Source organism: Buteo buteo, chromosome 30 (assembly GCF_964188355.1).
Source record: "Buteo buteo chromosome 30, bButBut1.hap1.1, whole genome shotgun sequence".
NCBI classification, from domain to species: domain Eukaryota; kingdom Metazoa; phylum Chordata; class Aves; order Accipitriformes; family Accipitridae; genus Buteo; species Buteo buteo.
In genome coordinates, this window is record NC_134200.1 from 678,551 (window position 1) to 700,040 (window position 21,490).

Below are 21,490 nucleotides of genomic sequence, written 5' to 3' on the forward strand. Positions count from 1 at the left end.
GGTCATTGTCACGACCACGGTCACGGTCACCATCGTGACCGTGATCAGCGTCATGGTCGTTATCACGACCATGATCATTGTCATTGTCATGTTCATAGACATGATCATCGTCTTGGTCGTTGTCATGACCATGATCATTGTCATTGTCATGTTCATAGACACGGCCATCGTCTTGGTCGTTGTCATGACCATAATCATCGTCATTTTTAGGGTCATTGTCGTGATCATCGTCATGACCACGATCATTGTTATCATCGTGGTCGTCGTTATGGTCGTGGTTATCGTCATGATCACGGTCGTGGTCATGGCCATGATCCTGGTCATGGTCATCGTCATCATCGTGGCCATTCTCATGGCCATGGTCATCGTCATGGCCATGATCGTGGTCATCATTTGTGACCATTTCCATGGCCGTTCTCATCGTCATGCCCGTGATCGTGATCATGGTCACCATCACCATCGTGCTCATTGCCATGACCGTGCTCATCGTCACGGTCGCGGTCGTCGTTACCATCACGATCATCGTCACGGCCACGACCGTCACCGCGCCCCGCCCCGCCGGCGCTCACCGTCCCACCGCTCGTTGGCCACCCGCAGGACGGCGGTGGCGAAGGTGGCGGTGGTGGACCCCGGCGGGACGGTGGCGTCGTCCAAGTAGCCTTTTTGGGCTTCGGGGGGACCCTCGGGTTGCCGACGTATTGGCCCAGGACGACGTCGTCCAGCTCCACCGGGCTGATGCACTTCAGCACCTTCACCTGCGGGGGGACGACGACACGTCATTACGGGGGGGGAACACGTAACTACGGGGGGGACACGTAATTACGGGGGGGATACACGTAATTACGAGGAAACCACCATCAAGAACGTGGCGGTGGGACGCAAAAAGACGGCGCGAGGTGTCTCCTGCCCCCCCAGCTGTGACCCGAGGGGTGGTGGGGAAGGGGGGGGGGGACACGGTGGGGGCCAAGGACCGTCGTGTGTTGCCCCCCCCCCCCAGCACCTTCTCGTCCCGCACGTCATCGGGGTCGGTGGAAGCCGGTTTCTCCATGGCCACCAAGCAGAGCATCTGCAGGAGGTGGTTCTGCATCACGTCCCTGAGGAGCAGAGCCGGGCGGTGGGAACGGGGACGTTCCCCCCCCCCCCCAAAAAAAAAACCACACCCCCGAACCTCACCGGATGATGCCGAAATCGTCGAAGTAACCGCCGCGCCCCTCGGTGCCGAAGGGCTCCTTGAAGGTCAGCACCACGCACGCCACGTTGTCCCGGTTCCAGATGGGACCGAAGATCCGGTTCCCGAATCTGCTCGTGGGGGGGGTGGGATACGAGGTCGGGGGTGGGCTACGGACCCCCTCTGTGTGTGTGTGTCCCCCCCCCGTGTCGTTGTCCCCCCCCCGACCTGAGGACCATGAGGTTCTGGACCATCTCCTTGCCCAGGTAGTGGTCGATGCGGTAGATCTGATCCTCGCGGAAAAGCCCCCCGAGGTGGTGGGAGAGGGCGTCGGAGCTGGCCAGGTCGCGGCCGAACGGCTTCTCCACGATCACCCGGTTCCACCTGGGGGGGGGACACACACACAGATGGGGACAATGAGACCCCCCCCCCATCTCCATCCCCCCCAATTTGCGTCCCCCAACCAACGGGGGGGGGGCGGCGGGGAGAGGCTGGTCCCTGCAGGATGGGGACCCTCGGGGGCTCAGGGTGGTCCTGGGGGGCACCAGGTGGGGGCTGTGTCGTCCCCCCCCCCCCCTCGGTGTCTCCTGGCCCTTGAGTCTGGGGTCCCCCCCCGCCATGTCCCTCATCCCCAGGGTCCCCCTGTGTCCCCCCCCCCATGTCCCTGGGGTCCCCCCCACCCTCTGTCCCCCATCCCCAGGGTCTCCCCCCACCCTGTGCCCCCCACCCCACATTCCTGGGGTCCCCCCCACTCCCTGCCCCCCATCCCTGGGGTCCTGTGTCCCCCCCCAGTGTCCCCTCTCCCCCATCCCAGGGGTCTCCTGTCCCCAGTGTGCCCCCCCCCCAATGTCCCTGGGGTGCCGTCCTCCCCCCAGCATCCCCTCTCCCCCATCCCCAGTGTCCCCCAGTGTCCCCCCCCTCAAGTCCCTGGGGTCCCCAGTGTCCCCCCCCATGTCCCTGGGGTCCCCCCAAACCCCTGTCCCCCATCCCCAGAGTCTCCCCCCACCCTGTGCCCCCCACCCCACATTCCTGGGGTCCCCCCCCGAAGCCCCTGTCCCCCATCCCTGGGGTCTCCTGTCCCCAGTGTCCCCCCCCCAATGTCCCTGGGGTCCCGTCCTCCCCCCAGCATCCCCTCTCCCCCACCCCCAGGGTCCCCCTGTGCCCCCCCCCATGTCCCTGGGGTCCCCCCCACCCTCTGTCCCCCATCCCCAGGGTCTCCCCCCACCCTGTGCCCCCCACCCCACATTCCTGGGGTCCCCCCCCGAAGCCCCTCTCCCCCATCCCTGGGGTCTCCTGTCCCCAGTGTCCCCCCCCCAATGTCCCTGGGGTCCCGTCCCCCCCCCAGCATCCCCTCTCCCCCACCCCCAGGGTCCCCCTGTGCCCCCCCCCATGTCCCTGGGGTCCCCCCCCCCCCATCCCCAGGCTCTCCCACACCCCCCCCCCCCGCCACGGGCGACGTGGGGGTCTCCCACTTGTCCCCCCCCCCTCACCCGCCGCCCATGCAGGCCTGTCGGATGTGGCGGGTGACGGGGGCGTAGACGCTGGGGGCAGCGCCAGGTAGAAGAGGCGGTTGGCGCGCGCCCCCCCCGGCAGCCCCCGCAGGTGGGCGTCCAGCTGGCGGAAAGCCCCCTCCTCGCCGTACTGCCCCCGCACGTAGCTCTGCCGGGAGAAGAAGGCGGCCAGGCGCTCCGACTCCTCGGGGGACGCCTGCGGAGAGGGGGGGGGACGCGTTGGGGTGAGGGGGGGGGGGTGTGAGGACACGGGGGGGGACATTTGGGGACATGGCGGGGACGCCCGGGGGATTTGGGGACACTCAGGGGATTTGGGGGGGGGGGGACACCCAGGGGATTTGGGGACACCCAGGGGCTGGGGGGAGGACAGGGGGGGATGTGTGGGGGGGGTGAGGATATGGGGGGGGACACTTGGGGACATGGGGGGGACGTCTGGGGGATTTGGGGACACTCAGGGGATTTGGGGGGGGGGGGACACCCAGGGGATTTGGGGACACCCAGGGGCTGGGGGGGGACAGGGGGGGATGTGTGTGGGGGGTGAGGATATGGGGGGGGACACCCGGGGATTTGGGGGGGGGACACTTGGGGACATGGGGGGACACCCGGGGGATTTGGGGACACTCAGGGGATTTGGGGGGGGGGGGACACCCAGGGGATTTGGGGACACCCAGGGGCTGGGGGGGACAGGGGGGATGTGTGTGGGGGGTGAGGATATGGGGGGGGACACCTGGGGGATTTGGGGGGGACACCCGGGGGATTTGGGGGGGGGGACACTTGGGGACATGGGGGGGACACCCGGGGGATTTGGGGGGGACACCCGGGGGGATTTGGGGGGGGGACACTTGGGGACATGGGGGGGGACACCCGGGGGATTTGGGGGGGGGACACTTGGGGACATGGGGGGGACACCCGGGGGATTTGGGGACACCCAGGGGACGGGGGGGGGGACATGGGGGGATGTGTGGGGGGGGGTGTGAGGACATGGGGGGGGGACACCTGGGGGATTTGGGGGGGGGACATGGAGGGGTGTGAGGACATGGGGGGGGACACTTGGGGACATGGAGGGGATGCCCAGGGGATTTGGGGACACTCAGGGGATTTGGGGGGGGGGACACCTGGGGGACATGGGGGGACGCCCGGGGGATTTGGGGACACCCAGGGGATTTGGGGGGGGGGGGACGACACCCAGGGGATTTGGGGACACCCAGGGGCTGGGGGGATGTGTGGGGGGGGGTGAGGATATGGGGGGGACACCCGGGGATTTGGGGACACTCAGGGGATTTGGGGGTGGGACACCTGGGGGACATGGGGGGGACACCCAGGGGATTTGAGGGGACACCTGGGGATTTAGGGACACCCAGGGGATTTGGGGGGGGGACACCTGGGGACATGGGGGGGACACCCAGGGGATGGGGGGGGACATGGGGGAGGTGTGAGGACATGGCAGGGGACACCTGGGGACACGGGGGGGGGACACCCAGGGGATTTTGGGGACACCCAGAGGATGTGGGGGGGGGGGGATGTGAGGGCATGGGGGGACATCCAGGGGATTTGGGGACACCCAGGGGCTGGGGGGGACATGGGGGGATGGGGGGGGCTGTGTGAGGACATGGGGGGGGACACCTAGGGACATGGGGGGGACACCCAGGGGATGGGGGGGGGACACCCAGGGGATTTGAGGGGACACCTGGGGATTTAGGGACACCCAGGGGATTTGGGGGGGGACATGAGGGGGTGTGAGGACATGGGGGGGGACACTTGGGGACATGGGGGGGACACCCGGGGATTTGGGGACACCCAGGGGCTGGGGGGGGGACACCTGGGGGATGGGAGGGGGGGATGTGAGGACATGGGGGACACCCAGGGGATGGGGGGGACACCCAGGGGACATGGGGGGGGGGACTTGGGGCAGGGTCCTGGGGACACCCAGGGGTTGGGGGGGGGGACATGGGGGGACACCCAGGGGATTTGGGGGGGGACACCTGGGGGATGTGGGGGGGGATGTGGGGGACGTGGGGGGGGACATGAGGACATGGGGGGACACCCAGGGATTTGGGGGGGGACACCTGGGGGATGTGGGGGGGGATGTGGGGACGTGGGGGGGGACATGAGGACATGGGGGGACACCCAGGGGATTTGGGGACACCCAGGGGCTGGAGCGGGGGAGATATGAGGGGGGGACCCCCAGAAATGGTGCAGGGACTCGGGGGGGGGGACACCAGGCAAGGACATGGGGCGGGGGGGTGCTGAGGGGATCGCCCCCCCCCCAGGGAGGGGACGTTTTGGGGACAAAGACCTTGAGGTATAGGGCAGGGTCTGCTGGCGGATCTGCTCCACCGTCAGGGGGGTGCGGGCGAAGCCCACCACGTGGGTGTCGTCGGGGAGCAGCCCGTCCCGAAAAAGCCACCTGGGGGGGGGGGGGAACGTCACCGTCATCGTCCCCAAATTGGGGGGGGGGGACACGGGGGAACCATCGGCATCGTCCCCAACCCCCCCGCCGTGGGGCTGGGGAGGGGAGAAGGGAAAAAAAAAGGGGGGGGGGCCACGTACCAGACGGTGGGGTAAATCTTCTTCTTGGCTAAATCGCCCTGGGAGAAACAGGGGGGGGGGGGGGAAGCAAAAATAATTAAAAAAAAAGAAAAGATTTGGGGCTGAGGCCGGGCACAGCTCGCCGCAGCGATGGCCGCCCCGCCCCTCGTTAGCCCCAGGATTAACGAAGGCCCAGGAATGCGCTGAGTCAAGGAGAAAGGGGGGGCGGGGGGGGGAACGAGGCGCCACGTCCCCGCCCCGTGGGGTTATTACACAAGGGGGGGGGTAATTAAGGGGGGGGTGAGTAATGAAGCGGGGGAGGGGACTCGGGTGTCCGGGCGGGGCCGGCCCCATGTTGGGGGGGGGGGGGGCAAAAGGGGGAAGTTGGGGTTTTGGGGGGGGCGGGGGTGCAGACACCCTGCTGCTCCCCCCTCCCCCCCCCGGCCCCACCCCCACCCCGCAGGGGAACCCCGGCGGCGGGGGAGGGGCGGGCACCCCATCTTCTTCTCCTCCCCCCCAAAGTTCCTTCCAGCCCCCCCCAAACCACTTCATTTCCCCTCCAGCCCCCCAATTTCCCCCCCAACTCCCCATTTCCCCCTCCAGCCCCCCAGCTTCCCCTTCCAGCCCCCCAGCTTCCCCCCCAACCACTTCATTTCCTCCTCCAGCCCCCCAGTTTCCCCTCCCAGCCCCCCAATTTCTCCCCCAACCACTTCATTTCCCCTTCCAGCCCCCCAATTCCCCCCCAGCCCCCCAATTTCCTCCTCCAGTCCCCCAATTTCCCCCCAACCCCACTTTTTCCCCTCCCAGCCCCCCAATTTCCCCCTCCAGCCCCCCAATTTCCCCTCCCAGCCCCCCAATTTCCCCCAACCCCAACTTTTTCCCCTCCCAGCCCCCCAGTTTCCCCTTCCAGCCCCCCATTTCCCCTCCCAGCCCCCCAATTTCCCCCCCAGCCCCCAGTTTCCCCCTCCAGCCCCCAGTTTCCCCCTCCAGCCCCCCATTTCCCCTCCCAGCCCCCCAATTCCCCCCCCCAGCCCCCCAATCCCCCCCCCCCCGACTCACGGAGGCCCCCGAGGATGATGAAGACGTGGGGCTGGCCTGGAGGAAGGCCTCGTCCCGGCTCAGCTCCTGCCGCAGCATCCCGCACACCTCCGACCGGCTCAGCTCCTGCCCCGCCATCGCGCCTGGGGGGCACGGGGCAGGATCGGGGAGTCGGGGGGCAGGACTGGGGAGTCGGGGGGCAGGTTTAGGGAGCTGGGGGGCAGGTTTAGGGAGTTTGGGGGCAGGAACTGGGAATTGGGGGCAGGACTGGGAGTTGGGGGGCAGGTTTAGGGAGCTGGGGGGCAGGAACTGGGAATTTGGGGGCAGGTTTGGGGAGTTTGGGGGCAGGAACTGGGAGCTGGGGGGCAGGTTTAGGGAGTTTGGGGGCAGGAACTGGGAATTTGGGGGCAGGTTTGGGGAGTTTGGGGGCAGGAACTGGGAGTTGGGGGGCAGGTTTAGGGAGCTGGGGGGCAGGTTTAGGGAGCTGGGGGGCAGGAACTGGGAGCTGGGGGGCAGGTTTAGGGAGTTTGGGGGCAGGAACTGGGAATTTGGGGGCAGGTTTAGGGAGTTTGGGGGCAGGAACTGGGAGCTGGGGGGCAGGAACTGGGAGCTGGGGGGCAGGACTGGGAGCTGGGGGGCTGGACTGGGAGTTGGGGGGCAGGACCTTCCCCCCGCCCCCTGCCCCGCCCCCTCCCTCCCCTTTGCCCCCCCAGCCCCTTATTGCCCCCCCAGCCCCCTTTTAACTCCCCCCCTACCCCTCAACTGCCCCTTGCTCCCCCTCCAGCCCCCCAAGAGCCCCCCCAGGACCCCCAATTGCCCCCCCAGCCCCCTAAGTCCCCCCCAGCCCCCCTCAACTTCCCCGATCTCCCCTCTCGGGCCCCAATCCCCCCCCCCGGACCCCCAAATCCCCCCCTACGCCCCCAATTCCCCCCCCAGCCCCCCAGTAGCCCCCCCAACAGCCCCCATCTCCTCTCTCGGGCCTCAATTCCCCCCCAGAACCCCCAAATCCCCCCCAGCCCCCCAATACCCCCCCAGGACCCCCAATTGCCCCCCCAGGACCACCAATTGCCCCCCCAGGACCCCCCATTACCCCCTAAATCCCCCCAGCTCCCCAATAACCCCCCCAGGACCCCCCATATCCCCCCCAGCCCCCCAACCCCCCCCCAGGACCCCCAATTTCCCCCCAGGACCCCCATCACCCCCCAAATCCCCCCCCAACCCCCAAATTTCCCCCTCCCGCCCCCCCAACCCCCCCCCCCGCAGTCCTACACCCCCCCGGGTCTCCCTCCCCATTTCCTCCCCATTTCCTCCTCATTTCCCCCCTATTTCCCCCCCATTTCCCCCCCCCCCCTCACCTTCCCGCTCCGGCCGCGGAACCGCCGCCCCCCTCACGCTCGCGCGGCTCCCCATTTCCCTCGCGCCCGGCCACGCCCCCGCTCCCCCGACGGCGCTGACCAATCACCGCCCGGGCCTCCAGCCGCAGCCGGCCAATAGGAGAGGAGGAAAGCGCTGCCTTAAGAGTTGGGCGGAGGGGGCGTAACCAATAGGAAGGGGCGATGGGCGGGGCGAGGTCTCGCCCTCGGTCGCTCGCTCCGCCCCCTGGCGTGAAGCGTGGTGGCGTCAGCTCCGCTTCCGGCGGAAGCCGGAAGGAGCTGGAGAGCGGCGGAGGAGACGGAGGAGGAGGAGGCGGCGGCGGCCGCGGCCCCTCGCAGCTCCCCGGGCCCCGCGGTCGATGAGCGGCGGCCGGTGGCGGCGACCGGCGGAGATGGTGCAGCCCGGGGGAGGCGGTGGGGCCGGGCCGGGTGCCGGGCCGGGCCGGGTGCCGGGAACGGAGCGGACGGAGGAACGGCCCGGGGAGGAGGCGGCGGCGGCGGCAGCGGCGGCAGCAGCGGGGGGCGGGAGGGTCCTGCTGGAGCTGGGGAGTCCCGAGGGGCTGCAGAGGCTGCTGGCTGAGAAACCGGGAGCTGAAGGGTGAGCGGCTGGGGGGGGCGCCGGGAGGGGACTGGGGGGCGCCGGGAGGGGACTTGGGGGGCGCTGGGAGAGGACTGGGGGCACTGGGGGCGCTGGGAGGGGACTGGGGGGCACTGGGGGCGCTGGGAGAGGACTGAGATGAGGCAGTAGGAGTTATTGGGGGGGCTGGGAGGGGACTGGGAGGCATCAAGGCGGAACTGGGGGGACTGGGGGGAACTGGGAGAGGGTAGTAGGGTTTACTGGGAGGGAACGGGGGGGGCTGGGAGGCATTGGGGGGGCACTGGGAGGGAACTTTGGGGGACTGGAGATGCTGGGAGGGAAGTGGGGGGACTGGGAGGGAGTAGTAGGGGGTACTAGTAGGCACTGGCAGGGAATGGGGGGACTGGGAGATGCTGGGGGGGGACTGGGAGGTGGTGGGGGGGGAGTAGGGGGTTACTGGGAGGCACTGGGAGGGAAGTGGGGGGCTGGGAGATGGTGGGAGTGACTGGGGAGCGCTGGGGGCACTGGGTGAACTGGGGGGCACTGGGGAGCATGATGGGGGGCACTGGGGTGAACTGGGGGTGACTGCAGAGCGTGATGGGGGGCACTGGGGTGAACTGGGGGGCACTGGGGAGCGTGATGGGGAGCGCTGGGAGCGCTGGGGTGAACTGGGGAGCACACTGGGGGCACCGGGGCATCTGGGGCACACCGGGGTTTGCGTGTGCCGTAGGCCGACCCCCCCGCCCCCGTCTGTGTGTCCCCCCCCCCCCAGAGGCGCTGCGGCGCAGCAGCGAGGCGCTGCGCGGGCGCTGCGAGGAGCTGCGGCGGCTGCAGGCGCTGCGCCGGGGGGAGCGGGAGCTGCTGCGGGGGCGGGCGGGGCAGGCCCGCGCCCTGGTGGAGCGGCTGCGGGCCGAGCGCGACGAGGCCGCCCGACGCCTCCGCCACCTGCACCCCCCCGCGGTACGCGCCCCCACCCCGCCCGTGTCCCCCTTACATCCCCCTCAGCCCCTTCTCCCCCTTTGTATCCGTGTCCCCCCCCCAGTGTCCCCATATCCCCCAAGTCCCTTCCATCCCCCCGTGTCCCCCCAGCCCCTTCCCACCCCCCCTGTGTCCCCTCCATGTCCCCCCAAATCCCTTCCAGCCCCCCTGGTTCCCCCCCCAGCCCCTTCCCACCCCCCAGTGTCCCCCCCGTCCCCCCCCAAGTCCCTTCCACCACCCCCATGTCCCCCCCAGCCTCTTCCCATCCCCCTGTCCCCCCCCATGTCCCCCCACATCCCCCCCCGTGTCCCCCCGTGCTCCCCCCAAGTCCCTTCCCACCCCCCCAGTGTCCCATATCCCCCCCTGTGCCCCCCAAGTCCCTTCCCCCCCAAGTCCCTTCCCCCCCAGTGTCGTCTCCATTTCCCCATGTCCCCCCGTGCCCCCCCCCAAGTCCCTTCCACCCCCCGCGTCCCCCCCAGCCCCTTCCCATCCCCCCATGTCCCCACGTCCCCCCAGGTCCCCCCAAGTCCCTTCCACCCCCCCATGTCCCCCTCAGCCCCTTCCCACCCCCCCCAGTCCCCCCACATCCCCCCTTGTGCCCCCCCAAGCCCCCTATACCACCCCAGTGTCCCCCCCAGTCCCTTCCACCCCCCCAATGTCCCCCCCCCCCCCATTAATGTCCCCCTGTCCCCCCCCCCCAGTCCCCCAAGGGGCCGCAGGAGGAGGCAGCGACGCTCCCGGAGGACCCCCCCGCTTCCCTGTCCCCCCCCTGCAGCCAGGACGAGGACGGTCCCGGGACCCCGAGGCACCCCGGGGGGACCCCGCGTCCCCCCAGACCCCAGGTGAGCCCCCCCAAAACTTTTAGGGACCCCCACGATGTCCCCAACCCCCCCCGAACATTTCCCCTCTCCCCAGCAGCCCCACGGAGCAGCTGAGACAGCGGCTGGCCGCAGCAGAGACCGAGTGAGTTGAGGTTTTTGTTTTTTTTTTGGGGGGGGGGGGTCAGGAAGGGTTGGGGGACACTTTGGGGACCCCCCACCCTTTTTTTTTTTTTGGTTGGGGGTGTCCCTCAGGTTGGCGGCGGCACGGGAAGCGGGGGCCGCGGCGGAGGAGCGGGCGCAGGAGGCGGCGCGGCAGGCCGAGCTGCAGCTGCAGGCGCTGCGGCGGCAGCTGGAGGTGAGGGCGATAATTTTGGGGGGAGCGGCTTGTTTTGGGGGTTTTGGGGGTGTTTTATTTTTGGGGGGGGGGTCGTGACGCAGCTCGGCGTCCCCAAACAGCAGGACAAAGCGTCGGTGAAGGCGCAGGTGACGTCGCTGCTGGGGGAACTGCGGGAGAGCCAGAGCCGGCTGGAGAGCAGCCGGCGGGAGCGGGACGAGCTGGAAATGAGGTTTTTGTCCCCAAAAGTGGGGGGGATTGTCCCCAAAAGTGGGGGGGATTGTCCCCAAAAGCGGGGGGGGGGATTTGTCCCCAAAGTGGGGGGGATTGTTCCTAAACTGGGGGGATTGTCCCCAAAGTCGAGGGGATTGTCCTCAAGGGGGAGGATTGTCCCTTGGGGGGGGATTGTCCCCAAAGTCAGGGGGAGAATTCTCCCCAAAGTGGGGGGGATTTGTCCCCAAAGTGGGGAGGATTGTCCCCAAGGTGGGGGGATTGTTCCTAAACTGGGGGGATTGTCCCCAAAGTCGGGGGGAGAATTCTCCCCAAGGTGGGGGGGGGATTGTTCCTAAACTGGGGGGATTGTCCCCAAAGTCAGGGGGGATTGTTCCTAAACTGCGGGGATTGTCCCTAAAGTGGGGAGGATTGTCCCCAAAGTTAGGGGGGGATTTGTCCCCAAAGTCAGGAGGATTGTCCCCAAAGTCAGGAGGATTGTCCCCAAAGTTGAGGGGATTGTCCCCAAGGGGGGGAGGATTGTCCCCAGAGTGGGGGGGATTGTCCACAAGGGGGGGAGGATTGTCCCCAAAGTCGGGGGGAGAATTGTCCCCAAAGTCGGGGGGATTGTCCCCAAAGTCGGGGGGGAGAATTCTCCCCAAAGTGGGAGGGTTTGTCCCCAAAATGGTGGAGAATTGTCCTCAAGGTGGGGGGGGATTGTTCCTAAACTGGGGGGGATTGTCCCTAAAGTGGGGAGGATTGTCCCCAAAGTTAGGGGGGGGATTAGTCCCAAAGTCAGGGGGGATTAGTCCCCAAAGTCAGGAGGATTGTCCCCAAGGAGGGGAGGATTGTCCCCAGAGTGGGGGGGAATTGTCCACAAGGGGGGTAGGATTGTCCCCAAAGTTGGGGGGATTGTCCCCAACGTCGGGGGGATTGTCCCCGAGGAGGAGAATTTTCCCCAAAGTCGGGGGGATTGTCCCCAAAGTTGAGGGGATTGTCCCCAAGGGGGGGAGGATTGTCCCCAACGTCGGGGGGATTGTCCCCGAGGAGGAGAATTTTCCCCAAAGTCAGGGGGCGCAGGGCCCCCCGCGTCCCCGTCCCCCCCCCGATTTCTCCCCCCGTCCCCGTTACGGAGCGGAGGGAGGGTGTCGCGGGGGTGACGCGGGGGTTTTTTTATTTTTTTGGGGGGGGGTGTGTTGTGCCGCAGGGCGCAGGCGGCGGGGGAGCGGTGCCGGGCGCTGGAGGAGGCGGCGGGGGGCCACGCGTTGCAGCTGGACCAGCTGCGGCTGCAGGTGCAGAACCTGGAGGCCGCCCTGCGCGTGGAACGGCAAGGGGCCACCGAGGAGAAGTGAGTGACGCTTCGGGGGGGGGACAAAAGCCTGGGGACCCCCCCTCTAATCGTTATCCCCCCCCCCATGTCCCCAGGCGTAAACTGGTGCAGCTGCAGGTGGCGTACCACCACCTCTTCCAGGAGTACGACGCTCACATCAAGGCCAGCTTGGAAGGGGACAAACGCAGCCAGGTTTGGGTGTTTTTTTTTTTGGGGGGGGGGTCTTTGTTCCCCTAAGGGGGGTCCTGAGCTTGTTTAGGGTCGTGGTTTACACCCTTGGGGGCAGCGGGGTGGCCCCTCGCCCCGTTTTACCTCCTTTGGGGACGCTGAGGTGGCTCCTGGCCCCGTTTTACTCCTTCGGGAATATTGGGGTGACCCTTGGGGATAGGGGGATGGTCCCTCGCCCCATTTCACCCCCTTGGGGGACACCAAGGTGACTTTTGGGGACCCTGAGACGGCTCCTCACCCCATTTTACCCCCTTTAGGGGACACTGGGGTGAATTTGGGGACCCCGAGACAGTTCCTCACCCCATTTTACCCCTTTTGGGGACACTGGGGTGCCCCTTGCCTCATCTTACTCCCTTGGGAATATTTGGGGTGACCCTTAGGGATACGGGTACGGTCTCTCGCCACATTTCACCCCCATGGGGGACACCGGGGTGACTTTTGAGGACCCCGAGATGGCTCCTCACCCCATTTCACCCCCTTTGGGGACACCGGGGTGACCCTTGGGGACACTGAGGTGGCTCCTGGCCCTGTTTTACTCCCTCAGGAATATTAGGGTGACCCTTGGGGATATGGGGACGGTCCCTCGCCCCATTTCACCCCCTTGGGGGACACCAAGGTGACTTTTGGGGACCCTGAGATGGCTCATCACCCCATTTTACCCCCTTTAGGGGACACTGGGGTGCCCCTTGTCCTGTTTTACTGCCTCGGGAATATTGGGGTGACCCTTGGGGTTACGGGGACAGTCCCTTGCCCCATTTCACCCCCTTTGGGGACACCAGGGTGACTTTTGGGGACCCTGAGCAGCTCCTCACCCCATTTCACCCCCTTGGGGGACACCAGGGTGACACCAGGGTGACTTTTGGGGACCCCGAGACACCTCCTCATCCCATCTCAGACCCCTGGGGACACCGGGGCGACCTTTGGGGACAACAGAAGTGGCCCCTCACGCCGTTTTAACCCCCTGGGGACAGCCCCTCACCGCACTGCACCCCCTTGGGGACACTGGGGTGATTTTTGGGGACCCCAAGACAGCTTCTCACCCCATTTCACCCCCCTTGGGGACACCGAGCTGGCCCCTCATGCCGTTTTACCCGCTGGGGTGACTTTCGGGGACCCCGAGACACCTCCTCATCCCATCTCATACCCCTTGGGGACACCGGGGTGACTTTTGAGGACACAGAAGTGGCCCCTCACGCCGTTTTAACCCCCTGGGGACACCAGGGTGACCCTTGGGGACACGGGGACGGCTCCCAGCCCCATCCCCTGGGGTCCCTTCCCTCCTCCCTCTCCTTTTGGGACCCCTATGGAGGTATTGGGGGGGGGGGGGGGCATCGCCCCTCCCGCTGCCGCGACGTCCCCCCCCGGTGTCACCGCGACAGGGGACGTGGCGGCAGCTGGGGGAGGCGCGGGCGCAGCTGCAGCAGGCGGAGGAGGCGCTGGCGGCCAAGCAGGAGCTCATCGACAAGCTCAAGGCCGAGGCCGAGCAGCACCGAGCCACCCTCGAGACCATCCCCGTCCTTCAAGCCCAGGTCAGGCGGGGGGGGGGACACACAAGGGACATTTGGGGACGCAGGGGGTGGCCCTTGCTGATAATTCCTTGCCCCCCCCCTTCCCCAGGCCGATATCTACAAGGCGGATTTTGAGGCGGAGCGGGCGGCGCGGGAGGAGCTGCACGCTCAGCGCGAGGCGCTGCAGGAGGCCCTGGCTCAGCTCCAGCTGCGGGTGGACGCCGAGGGGGCCGCCAGGTCAGGGGGGACCCCAAAATCTAACACACACCCCCCCCAGCAACCCCAAAATCTCTGGGTGGCACTGTGTCCACCCCCCCCCCTTTCCTCAGCCCCACCTGAACTCTTCCAAACTGAACCTGAACTCTTCCAAACTCAACCTAAAACTCTCCAAACTCAACCTAAAACTCTCCAAACTCAACCTAAAACTCTCCAAACTCAACCTAAAACTCTCCAAACTCAACCTAAAACTCTCCAAACTCAACTTAGAAACTCTTCAGCTGAACCTAAACTCCTCCAACTGAATCTAAAACTCTCCAGCTGAACTTAAACCCCTCCAACCTGAACCCAGAACCCTCCAACCTGAACCTAAATCTCTCCAGCTGAATCTAAACTCCTCCAACTTGAACCTAAACCCTTCCAACTGAAGCCAAAACTCTCCGGCTGAACTTAAACTCCTCCAACTGAACCTAAAACCTTCTAACTGAACCTAAAACTCTCCAAACTCAATCTAAAACTGCTCCAACTTGAACCTAAACTCTTCCAACTGAACCTAAAACCCTCCAACTGAATCTCAGCTTCTCCAAACTGAACCTAAAACCCTCCAACCTGAACCAAAACGTCTCCAACTGAATCTCAACTTCTCCAAACTGAACCTAAAACCCCCAAACTGAACCTAAAACCCCTCCAAACTCAACCTAAAACTCTCCAAACTCAACTTAAAAACTCTTCAGCTGAACCTAAACTCCTCCAACTTGAACCTCAATCCCTCCAACCTGAACCCAGAACCCTCCAGCTGAATCTAAACTCCTCCAACTTGAACCTAAACCCTTCCAACTGAACCCAAAACTCTCTGGCTGAACTTAAACTCCTCGAACTGAACCTAAAACCTTCTAACTGAACCTAAAACCCTCCAACTGAATCTCAACTTCTCCAAACTGAACCTAAAACCCTCCAACCTGAACCAAAACGTCTCCAACTGAATCTCAACTTCTCCAAACTGAACCTAAAACCCCCAAACTGAACGTAAAACCCTCCAAACTGAACCTAAAACCCCTCCAAACTGAACCTAAAACCCCTCCAGCTGAACCCAAACCCCTTCAACTGAACCTAAAACCTTCCACCTGACCCTACAACACACCTTGTACCCCCCCCAATCCCCCTGCCCCCCCAGCCCAGACTGACCTGCACCCCAAATTTCCATCCCTACCCCCCGCAGAATCCGCATGGAGGAGATGAGGAACCGTCACTCGGAGCTGCGGCCCCCCACGGCGGGGGGGGGCGGTGAGTATTGGGGATGGGGGGAACCCCTGAAACTCCCCTGGGGAGAGCAGGGGGTGATGGTGTGTCCCCCCCCCCCCCAGCAGGTTTTGGGGGGCTGCCCGCCCCCCTGCGTGCCCCCCCCGAGGAACAACCCGACCTGTGCTGCCCCAAGTGCCAGTACAAAGCCCCCGACATGGACACCCTCCAGATCCACGTCATGGACTGCATCAAGTGAGGGGGGGGAACCCCAAAAAACCCCCCCCCCAACACCCCGAGGGGGCACCCCTAAACTCTGGGGGGGGGGAATTTCCACATCACATTAAAACCCCGTGGGCCCCCGGGGGAAAAAAAAATCATCCAGATGGCTCTTTATTGCCCCATTTTTTTTTTGAGGGGGGGGGCTCCCGCCCTCTCACCCAAAAATCAAGCGCTCCCCAAGTCCCCCCACCCCTCTTTTATCGAGGGGGGGGTGTGTGGATCCTCAGCCCCTCCCCACCCCACGCCGGGCTTTTGGGGAGGGGCGTCACGTTTTGGGGGGGGCGATTTTTGGGGGAGGCGAGTTGCGGTTTGGGGGGGGGGGGGGTGTCTTTGCCTGCTGCTCCTCCAGGCAAAGTCGGGGTACGGACCGTGTCCCCCGTGCACCCCCCCACCCCCCCCAATTCTTTTTTTTTTTTAAAAGGGCCGGAGTTGGGTAGCGTCCCCCGGGGGGGTACCGGGACTATCGGGGGGGGCCGGAGCCCCCCGGGGGGTGACCTCGATCAATCGGGGTTTGTCGATGACGCGAGCGCCGCGGGGTCCCTTCTCCACGATGCCGATGATCCAGGCCTGGTGTCCCTCCCCCCGGCCGGGGGCTTTCAGCTCCGCGCAGAATCTGGCCGCCTGCTCCCGCGGCAGGCAGATCAGCAGCCCCCCTGTGTGTGTGTGTGGGGGGGCGCACAAGTCAGGGGACACCCCCCCCCCCAAAAAAATACAGCACCAAGTGCTCCCCCGGTCCAGAAAAAAAAAATAGTAGGCTGTGCTCTCTGTGGGTCCCCTGGGCGGTTTAGGGGAAAGGGGGGGGGGTTTACCTCCTTTAAGGGGGTGCCCCTGCTTTTTTTTTGGGGGGGGGGGCACATTTAGATCTAAGTTAGGGGGTGCTGAGGGGGCTGGGTGCCCCCCCGAAAGGGAAACCCCCTCCCCTTTACCCCAAACTGGGGGACACCGAGGGCTCGCTTCCCCCCCACAAGATGCCACCCCCTCTATACCCGCACCTGGGGGGGCGTCACTCCCCCCCAAACCCCAAATTAAGGCAGGCCCCCCCAAAAAAACAACCTACAACACCCCCCTGAGCCTCCCTCCCCACCCCGAGGAGGATCGCCAGCCCCCCCATCCCATCCTCCCCTTCCCCAACCTAGATCCCTCACCCATTATCGGTGTTCCCCACCCAATTTTGGGGTCCCCCCCCTTTTAATCGCCCCCCCCCCCCGCCTCGTTACCCGAGGTCTCGGGAGCGGTCCCCTGCAGCAAACCGAAGCGAGCCCCGCAGGCTTTGCTGACAGCGGCCATCTTGGCGATGACGGGCAGGTTGTGGATGACGAAGGCCACCTCCTGCCGCTGCTGCCCGGCCAAGGTCCGCGCGTGGCCCAGGATCCCGAATCCCGTCACGTCGGTGGCCGCGTGCGCCCCGAAAGCCCGCATCAACCCGGCGGCTGCGGGGAGAGGACGTCGGCGTCGCGCGGGTCTGCCCCCCAGCCCCGTCGTCGTTTCCCCCCCCTTTCCGTCGTCGCCGTCGCGACGGACGCCGTACCGGTGCGGTTGAGCATGGCCATGCTGAACATGGCCTCCTGGTAGGCCAGCTCCACCTCCTCCCGCGTCACCACCAGCTTGATCTTGTTCCAGCGTTCCGGCTGCGGGGACGAGGGACAACGTGGTTAGGGACACCCCCCGTGGTCGTTTCGGGTCCTTTTCGGGGACATTTGAGGTGGTTTAGGGACCCCCCCGCCAGTAGCTTTGGGTCATCTTAAGGACATCTGGCAGGGCTTACAGGTCCTCTTGGGGACATTTGAGGTGGTTTAGGGACCCCCAGAAGGGCTTTGTGTTCTCTTGGGGACATTTGAGGTGGTTTAGGGACCCCCCCCATGGTGGCTTTGGGGTATCTAGGGTGGTTTAGGTACCCCCATGGTGGAACTCCATCACCTCGGGGACATCTCAAGTGGCTTAAGGACCCCTGCAGTGGCTTTGAGTCCTTTTGGGGACATTTGCGGTGGTTTAGGGACCTCCATGGTGGCTTTGTGTTCTCTTGGGGACATCTAGGGTGGGTTATAGGTCCTCTTGGGGACATTTGAGGTGGTTTAGGGACACCCAGAATGGCTTTGGGTCCTTTTGGGGCCATCTAAGGTGGCTTAGGGACCCCCACAGTGGCCTTCGGTCCTCTTGGGGACATCTGGGGTGGCTTAGGAACCCCCAGAATAGCTTTGTGTTCTCTTGGGGACATCTAGGGTGGCTTACAGGTCCCCTTAGGGACATTTGAGGGGGTTTAGGGACCCCCATGGTGGCTTTGCATCCTATTGGGGACATCTAGGGTAGCTTAGGGACCCCCACGGTGGCTTTCTGTTCTCTTGGGGGCATCTAAGGTGGCTTACAGGTCCTCTTGGGGACATTCAAGGTGGTTTAGGGACCCCCACAGTGGCTTTGGATCCTTTTGGGGACATTTGAGGTGGTTTAGGGACCCCCAGAATGGCTTTGTGTTCTCCTGAGGACATCTAGGGTGGCTTACAGGTCCCCTTAGGGACATTTGAGGTGGTTTAGGGACCCCCATGGTGGATCTCCATCCCCTTGGGGACATCTCAAGTGGCTTAAGGACCCCTGCAGTGGCTTTGGGTCCTTTTGGGGACATTTGCGGTGGTTTAGGGACCCCCAGAATAGCTTTGTGTTCTCTTGGGGACATCTAGGGTGGGTTATAGGTCCTCTTGGGGACATTTGAGGTGGTTTAGGGACACCCAGAATGGCTTTGGGTCCTTTTGGGGACATCTAAGGTGGCTTAGGGACCCCCACAGTGGCCTTCGGTCCTCTTGGGGACATCTGGGGTGGCTTAGGAACCCCCAGAATAGCTTTGTGTTCTCTTGGGGACATCTAGGGTGGCTTACAGGTCCCCTTAGGGACATTTGAGGGGGTTTAGGGACCCCCATGGTGGGTTTGGGTCCTTTTGGGGACATCTGAGGTGGCTTACAGGTCCTCTTGGGGACATTCAAGGTGGTTTAGGGACCCCCACAGTGGCTTTGGAGCCTTTTGGGGACATTTGCAGTGGTTTAGGGACCCCCATGGTGGCTTTGTGTTCTCTTGGGGACATCTAAGGTGGCTTACAGGTCCTCTTGGGGACATTTGTGGTGGTTTAGGGACCCCCACAGTGGACCTCTGTCTCCTTGGGGACATTTAAGATGATTTAGGGGTGCTCTTGGGGCCATCTGGGGTGGTTTAGGGACCCCCATGGTGGCTTTGTGTCCTCTTAGGGACATCTAGAGTGGCTTAAGGAACCCACGGGGTGGCTCTTGGTCTACTTGGGGGACATCTAGGGTGGTTTAGGGACTCTGATGGTGGCTCTTAGGGACATCTAAGGTGGTTTAGGAGTCCCCAAAATGGTTTTAGGTCCTTTGGGGAACATCTAAGGTGGCTTAAAGGTGTTCATGGGGACATCTGGGGTGGCTTACGGACCCCCATGGTGGTTTTAGGTTCTCTTGGGGACATCTAAGGTGCCTTACGGGAGCTCTTGGGGACATTTGGGTGGTTTAGGGGTCCCCACAGTGGATCTGCGTCCCCTTAGGGACACCTCAGGTGGCTTAAGGAACCCACAGGGAGGCTCTTAGTCTCCTGGGGGACATCCAGGGTGCCCTGGAGACTCTTACAGTGGCTCTCAGGCACATCAGGAGCGTTTAAGGACCCCCATGGTGGCTCTGTGTCCTCCTGGGGACATCTGGGGTGGCTTAGGACCCCCCCTGGGTGGCTCTAGGTCCCCTTGGGGACACCAGGGTGTCCCCAATCCCCCTCCCCCAAACCTCCCAACTCACATTGTCCAGCCACTGGTGCGCGCTGACGGCCACCTGCGTCCCCAAGGGCTTGGTCAGCACCAGGACGTCCCCGGGGACGGCGCTGTCGGGCCTGGGGGGGGATGACAACACCAAAAAGGGGTTCAGCATGTTCCCTGCCCCGCCCCGGGCCACGCCTAGCGGCCCCTCCCCTCCCACACTCACATAATGAACTCGTTAGGCTGACAAACGACCGTGGCCACGCCGCCCACGATCACCCAGGGGTTCACCACCGTCTGTCCCCCCGTCACCGACGTCCCCCCGTCCTCCGCCGCGTCCCGAAAACCCTTCACGATCAGCGGCATGATCTTCTCCCGCTCCTGGGGGGCGGGGAGGGGGTCACAAAACACGAAGAGGGGGGTGTCACACGCTGACCCCTGACCCCGTGTCACCCCCCCCCCCCAGCCCCGGTGTCACCTCCTCGGTCATCTTCTGGCTGACGCTGAGCAGCATCAGCATGTTGTCGCATTCAGTGATGCCCATGGCGTACAGGTCGCTCAGCACATTGGCGCATGCGATGCGGCCCTGCGGGGGGGGGGCAGGGGGGGGAATTATTTTGGGGGGGGTCACCAGGGGATTTAGGGGTCCCAAGGTGGGAGTGAGGGCCTGGGGATGGGATTGGAGGTGCCCAGAAGAGGATTTGGGAGTCCCCAGGGGGGGATTTATGGTCCATGAGAGGAATAGAGAGCCCTGAGGTGGGATTTGGGGACCCAGGAGGGGAGTGGGGGTGCCCAGGAGAGGATTTGGGGGGCCCAGGAGAGGATTTGGGGGTCCAAAGGTGGGAGTGAGGGCCTGGGGATGGGATTGGAGGTGCCCAGGAGAGGATGTGGGGGTCCCTGAGAGGGGATTTAGGGTCCAGGAGGGGAATGGGGGGCCCTGAGGTGGGATTTGGGGGTCCAGGAAGGGAATGGGGGGCCCAAGGTGGGAGCAAGGGCCTGGGGATGGCATTGGAGGTGCCCAGGGGAAGATTTGGGGGTCCCCGGGGGGTGATTTGCGGTTCAGGAGGGGAATGGGGGGCCCTGAGAGGGGATTTGGGGACCCTGAGGTGGGATTTGGGGTCCAAAGGTGGGAGTGAGGGGCTGGGGATTGGATTGGGGGGACCCAGGAGGGGACTGGGGGGGGGATCCCCGGGGTGATTTGGGGTCCTCAGGGGAAGATTTAGGGGCGCAGGGGGTGAGACTGGGGGGCTCTAGAACAAAATATTGGGGGGCTGGTGAGATTTGGGGTCCCCATGATATGCTATAGGGGGTATTTAGGGCTTCTCAAATAGGAATTGGAGCCCGGGAGGGGGCGAAATTGGGGTCCCTGGGGGGGATTTGGGGGTCCTGGGGGGTGTGTGAGGGGGATTTTGGGGGGGGGGGGGCTATTACCATCATGTAGGGGTCCTCCACGAGTGGGTAGAAGAAGTCGGTGGTCTGCACCAGGGAGAGCCCCCCGTGCCGCAGGGGGATGACGCACGAGTCCAGCCCGATACCTAATTTTTTTTTTTTTTTTTGGGGGCGGGTGTTAGTAGTATGGGGGGGGGGGGGCCTTCCTCCTCCTCCTCCTCCTCCTCCCTCCTCCTCCTCCTCCCCGCGGCCTTTGCCCCCTCTCCCGCCCTCGACCTTCGCCCCCCTCCGCCCTCACCCAGCGCCGGCGCCCCGCCGCTCTCCGGTTCCTGCCCTTCTCCTCCTCCTCCTCCGGGCGGTCGTTGCCCTTCCAGTCCCGCCAGGAGCCGGAGCAACGTCTCCTGCGGGACTTTACACCCTCAGCCCCGCAGTTCTCCGAAACCCGTCAGCCTCCAGCCCGGGTCCAGCCCCAACGAGGCCGGTTCGAAGGGCCGGTAACCGGCGGGAGCCGCCGGAGCGGCGGGACAACCGGTGAGCGCCGCCATCTTGGTCTGAGCCCGGCCGGAGAGGCGGGACCGCCCTTAAAGGAGGCGGGAGGGGAGCGGGAGGGGCGGGGTCGATCGCTATTGGAGGGGAGAGGGGAGGGGGGAGGCGGAGCCGGAGGGGATTGGTCGGCTGGGGAAGGGGAGGGGAGGAGGCGGGCGGGGATTGGGTAAAGGGGGGTGGGAGGGGGGCGCGGCCGACGAGGCGAGCGGGGATTGGACAGGGGGTGGGGGGGGGGGTTGGAGAGCGGGGATTGGGCCGTGGGTGGAAGGGGGCGGGGCGCCGGCGGGAGTGTGGCGGGAAGGGCGCGAGGAGAGGCGCTGATTGGTCGGGTTGGCCAAGGGGGGGCGGGACGGGCGGGGATTGGTGGCTGATGGGAGGGGGGCGTGGTGGTGTCAGTGGCGGCCGCGCATGCGCCGTGGCGGAGGCCTCCCAGCTCCTCCTCTCTAGCCGGCCCCGCCCCCTCTCTATGCT

The 21,490-nt window shown here is 65.1% G+C and overlaps 4 protein-coding genes across 4 annotated transcripts in view; 2 read left to right on the top strand and 2 right to left on the bottom strand.

The window, feature by feature from the left end:
- The window catches only part of HCFC1 (host cell factor C1), a 23,077-nt gene extending 22,678 nt beyond the window's left edge, over positions 1-399 (top strand). Inside the window, exons 26-27 of the mRNA XM_075018480.1 lie at positions 99-169; positions 211-399. Of these exons, the coding sequence (XP_074874581.1) occupies positions 99-169; positions 211-399 (260 nt within the window). The remainder of the gene's footprint in view (positions 1-98; positions 170-210) is intronic.
- Positions 400-433: 34 nt separating this feature from the next.
- Positions 434-7,667, bottom strand: LOC142025751 (glucose-6-phosphate 1-dehydrogenase-like). Its single transcript, XM_075018427.1, is given in 11 exon segments — positions 434-683; positions 686-755; positions 1,001-1,094; positions 1,174-1,299; positions 1,397-1,552; positions 2,659-2,710; positions 2,713-2,880; positions 4,983-5,086; positions 5,230-5,267; positions 6,268-6,389; positions 7,602-7,667. Coding segments are annotated over 11 exon segments (1,128 nt in total). The 5' UTR covers positions 7,657-7,667; the 3' UTR covers positions 434-540.
- Positions 7,668-7,904: 237 nt separating this feature from the next.
- Positions 7,905-15,402, top strand: IKBKG (inhibitor of nuclear factor kappa B kinase regulatory subunit gamma). The gene is given in 13 exon segments (XM_075018481.1): positions 7,905-8,200; positions 8,202-8,217; positions 8,969-9,156; positions 9,876-10,016; positions 10,082-10,137; positions 10,248-10,350; positions 10,452-10,561; positions 11,747-11,887; positions 11,965-12,061; positions 13,477-13,626; positions 13,715-13,842; positions 15,041-15,105; positions 15,186-15,402. Coding segments are annotated over 13 exon segments (1,551 nt in total). The 5' UTR covers positions 7,905-7,978; the 3' UTR covers positions 15,320-15,402.
- A 24-nt stretch (positions 15,403-15,426) lies between these two features.
- Positions 15,427-21,041, bottom strand: LOC142025750 (selenide, water dikinase 2-like). Its single transcript, XM_075018426.1, has 8 exons — positions 20,772-21,041; positions 20,516-20,619; positions 19,563-19,670; positions 19,311-19,465; positions 19,128-19,218; positions 16,871-16,970; positions 16,560-16,772; positions 15,427-15,995 (listed from the first exon to the last, which is right to left on the bottom strand). Exons 1-8 carry the CDS (start codon positions 21,016-21,018, stop codon positions 15,757-15,759), a joined length of 1,257 nt encoding a protein of 418 aa, XP_074874527.1. The 5' UTR covers positions 21,019-21,041; the 3' UTR covers positions 15,427-15,756.
- Positions 21,042-21,490: the final 449 nt, after the last annotated feature.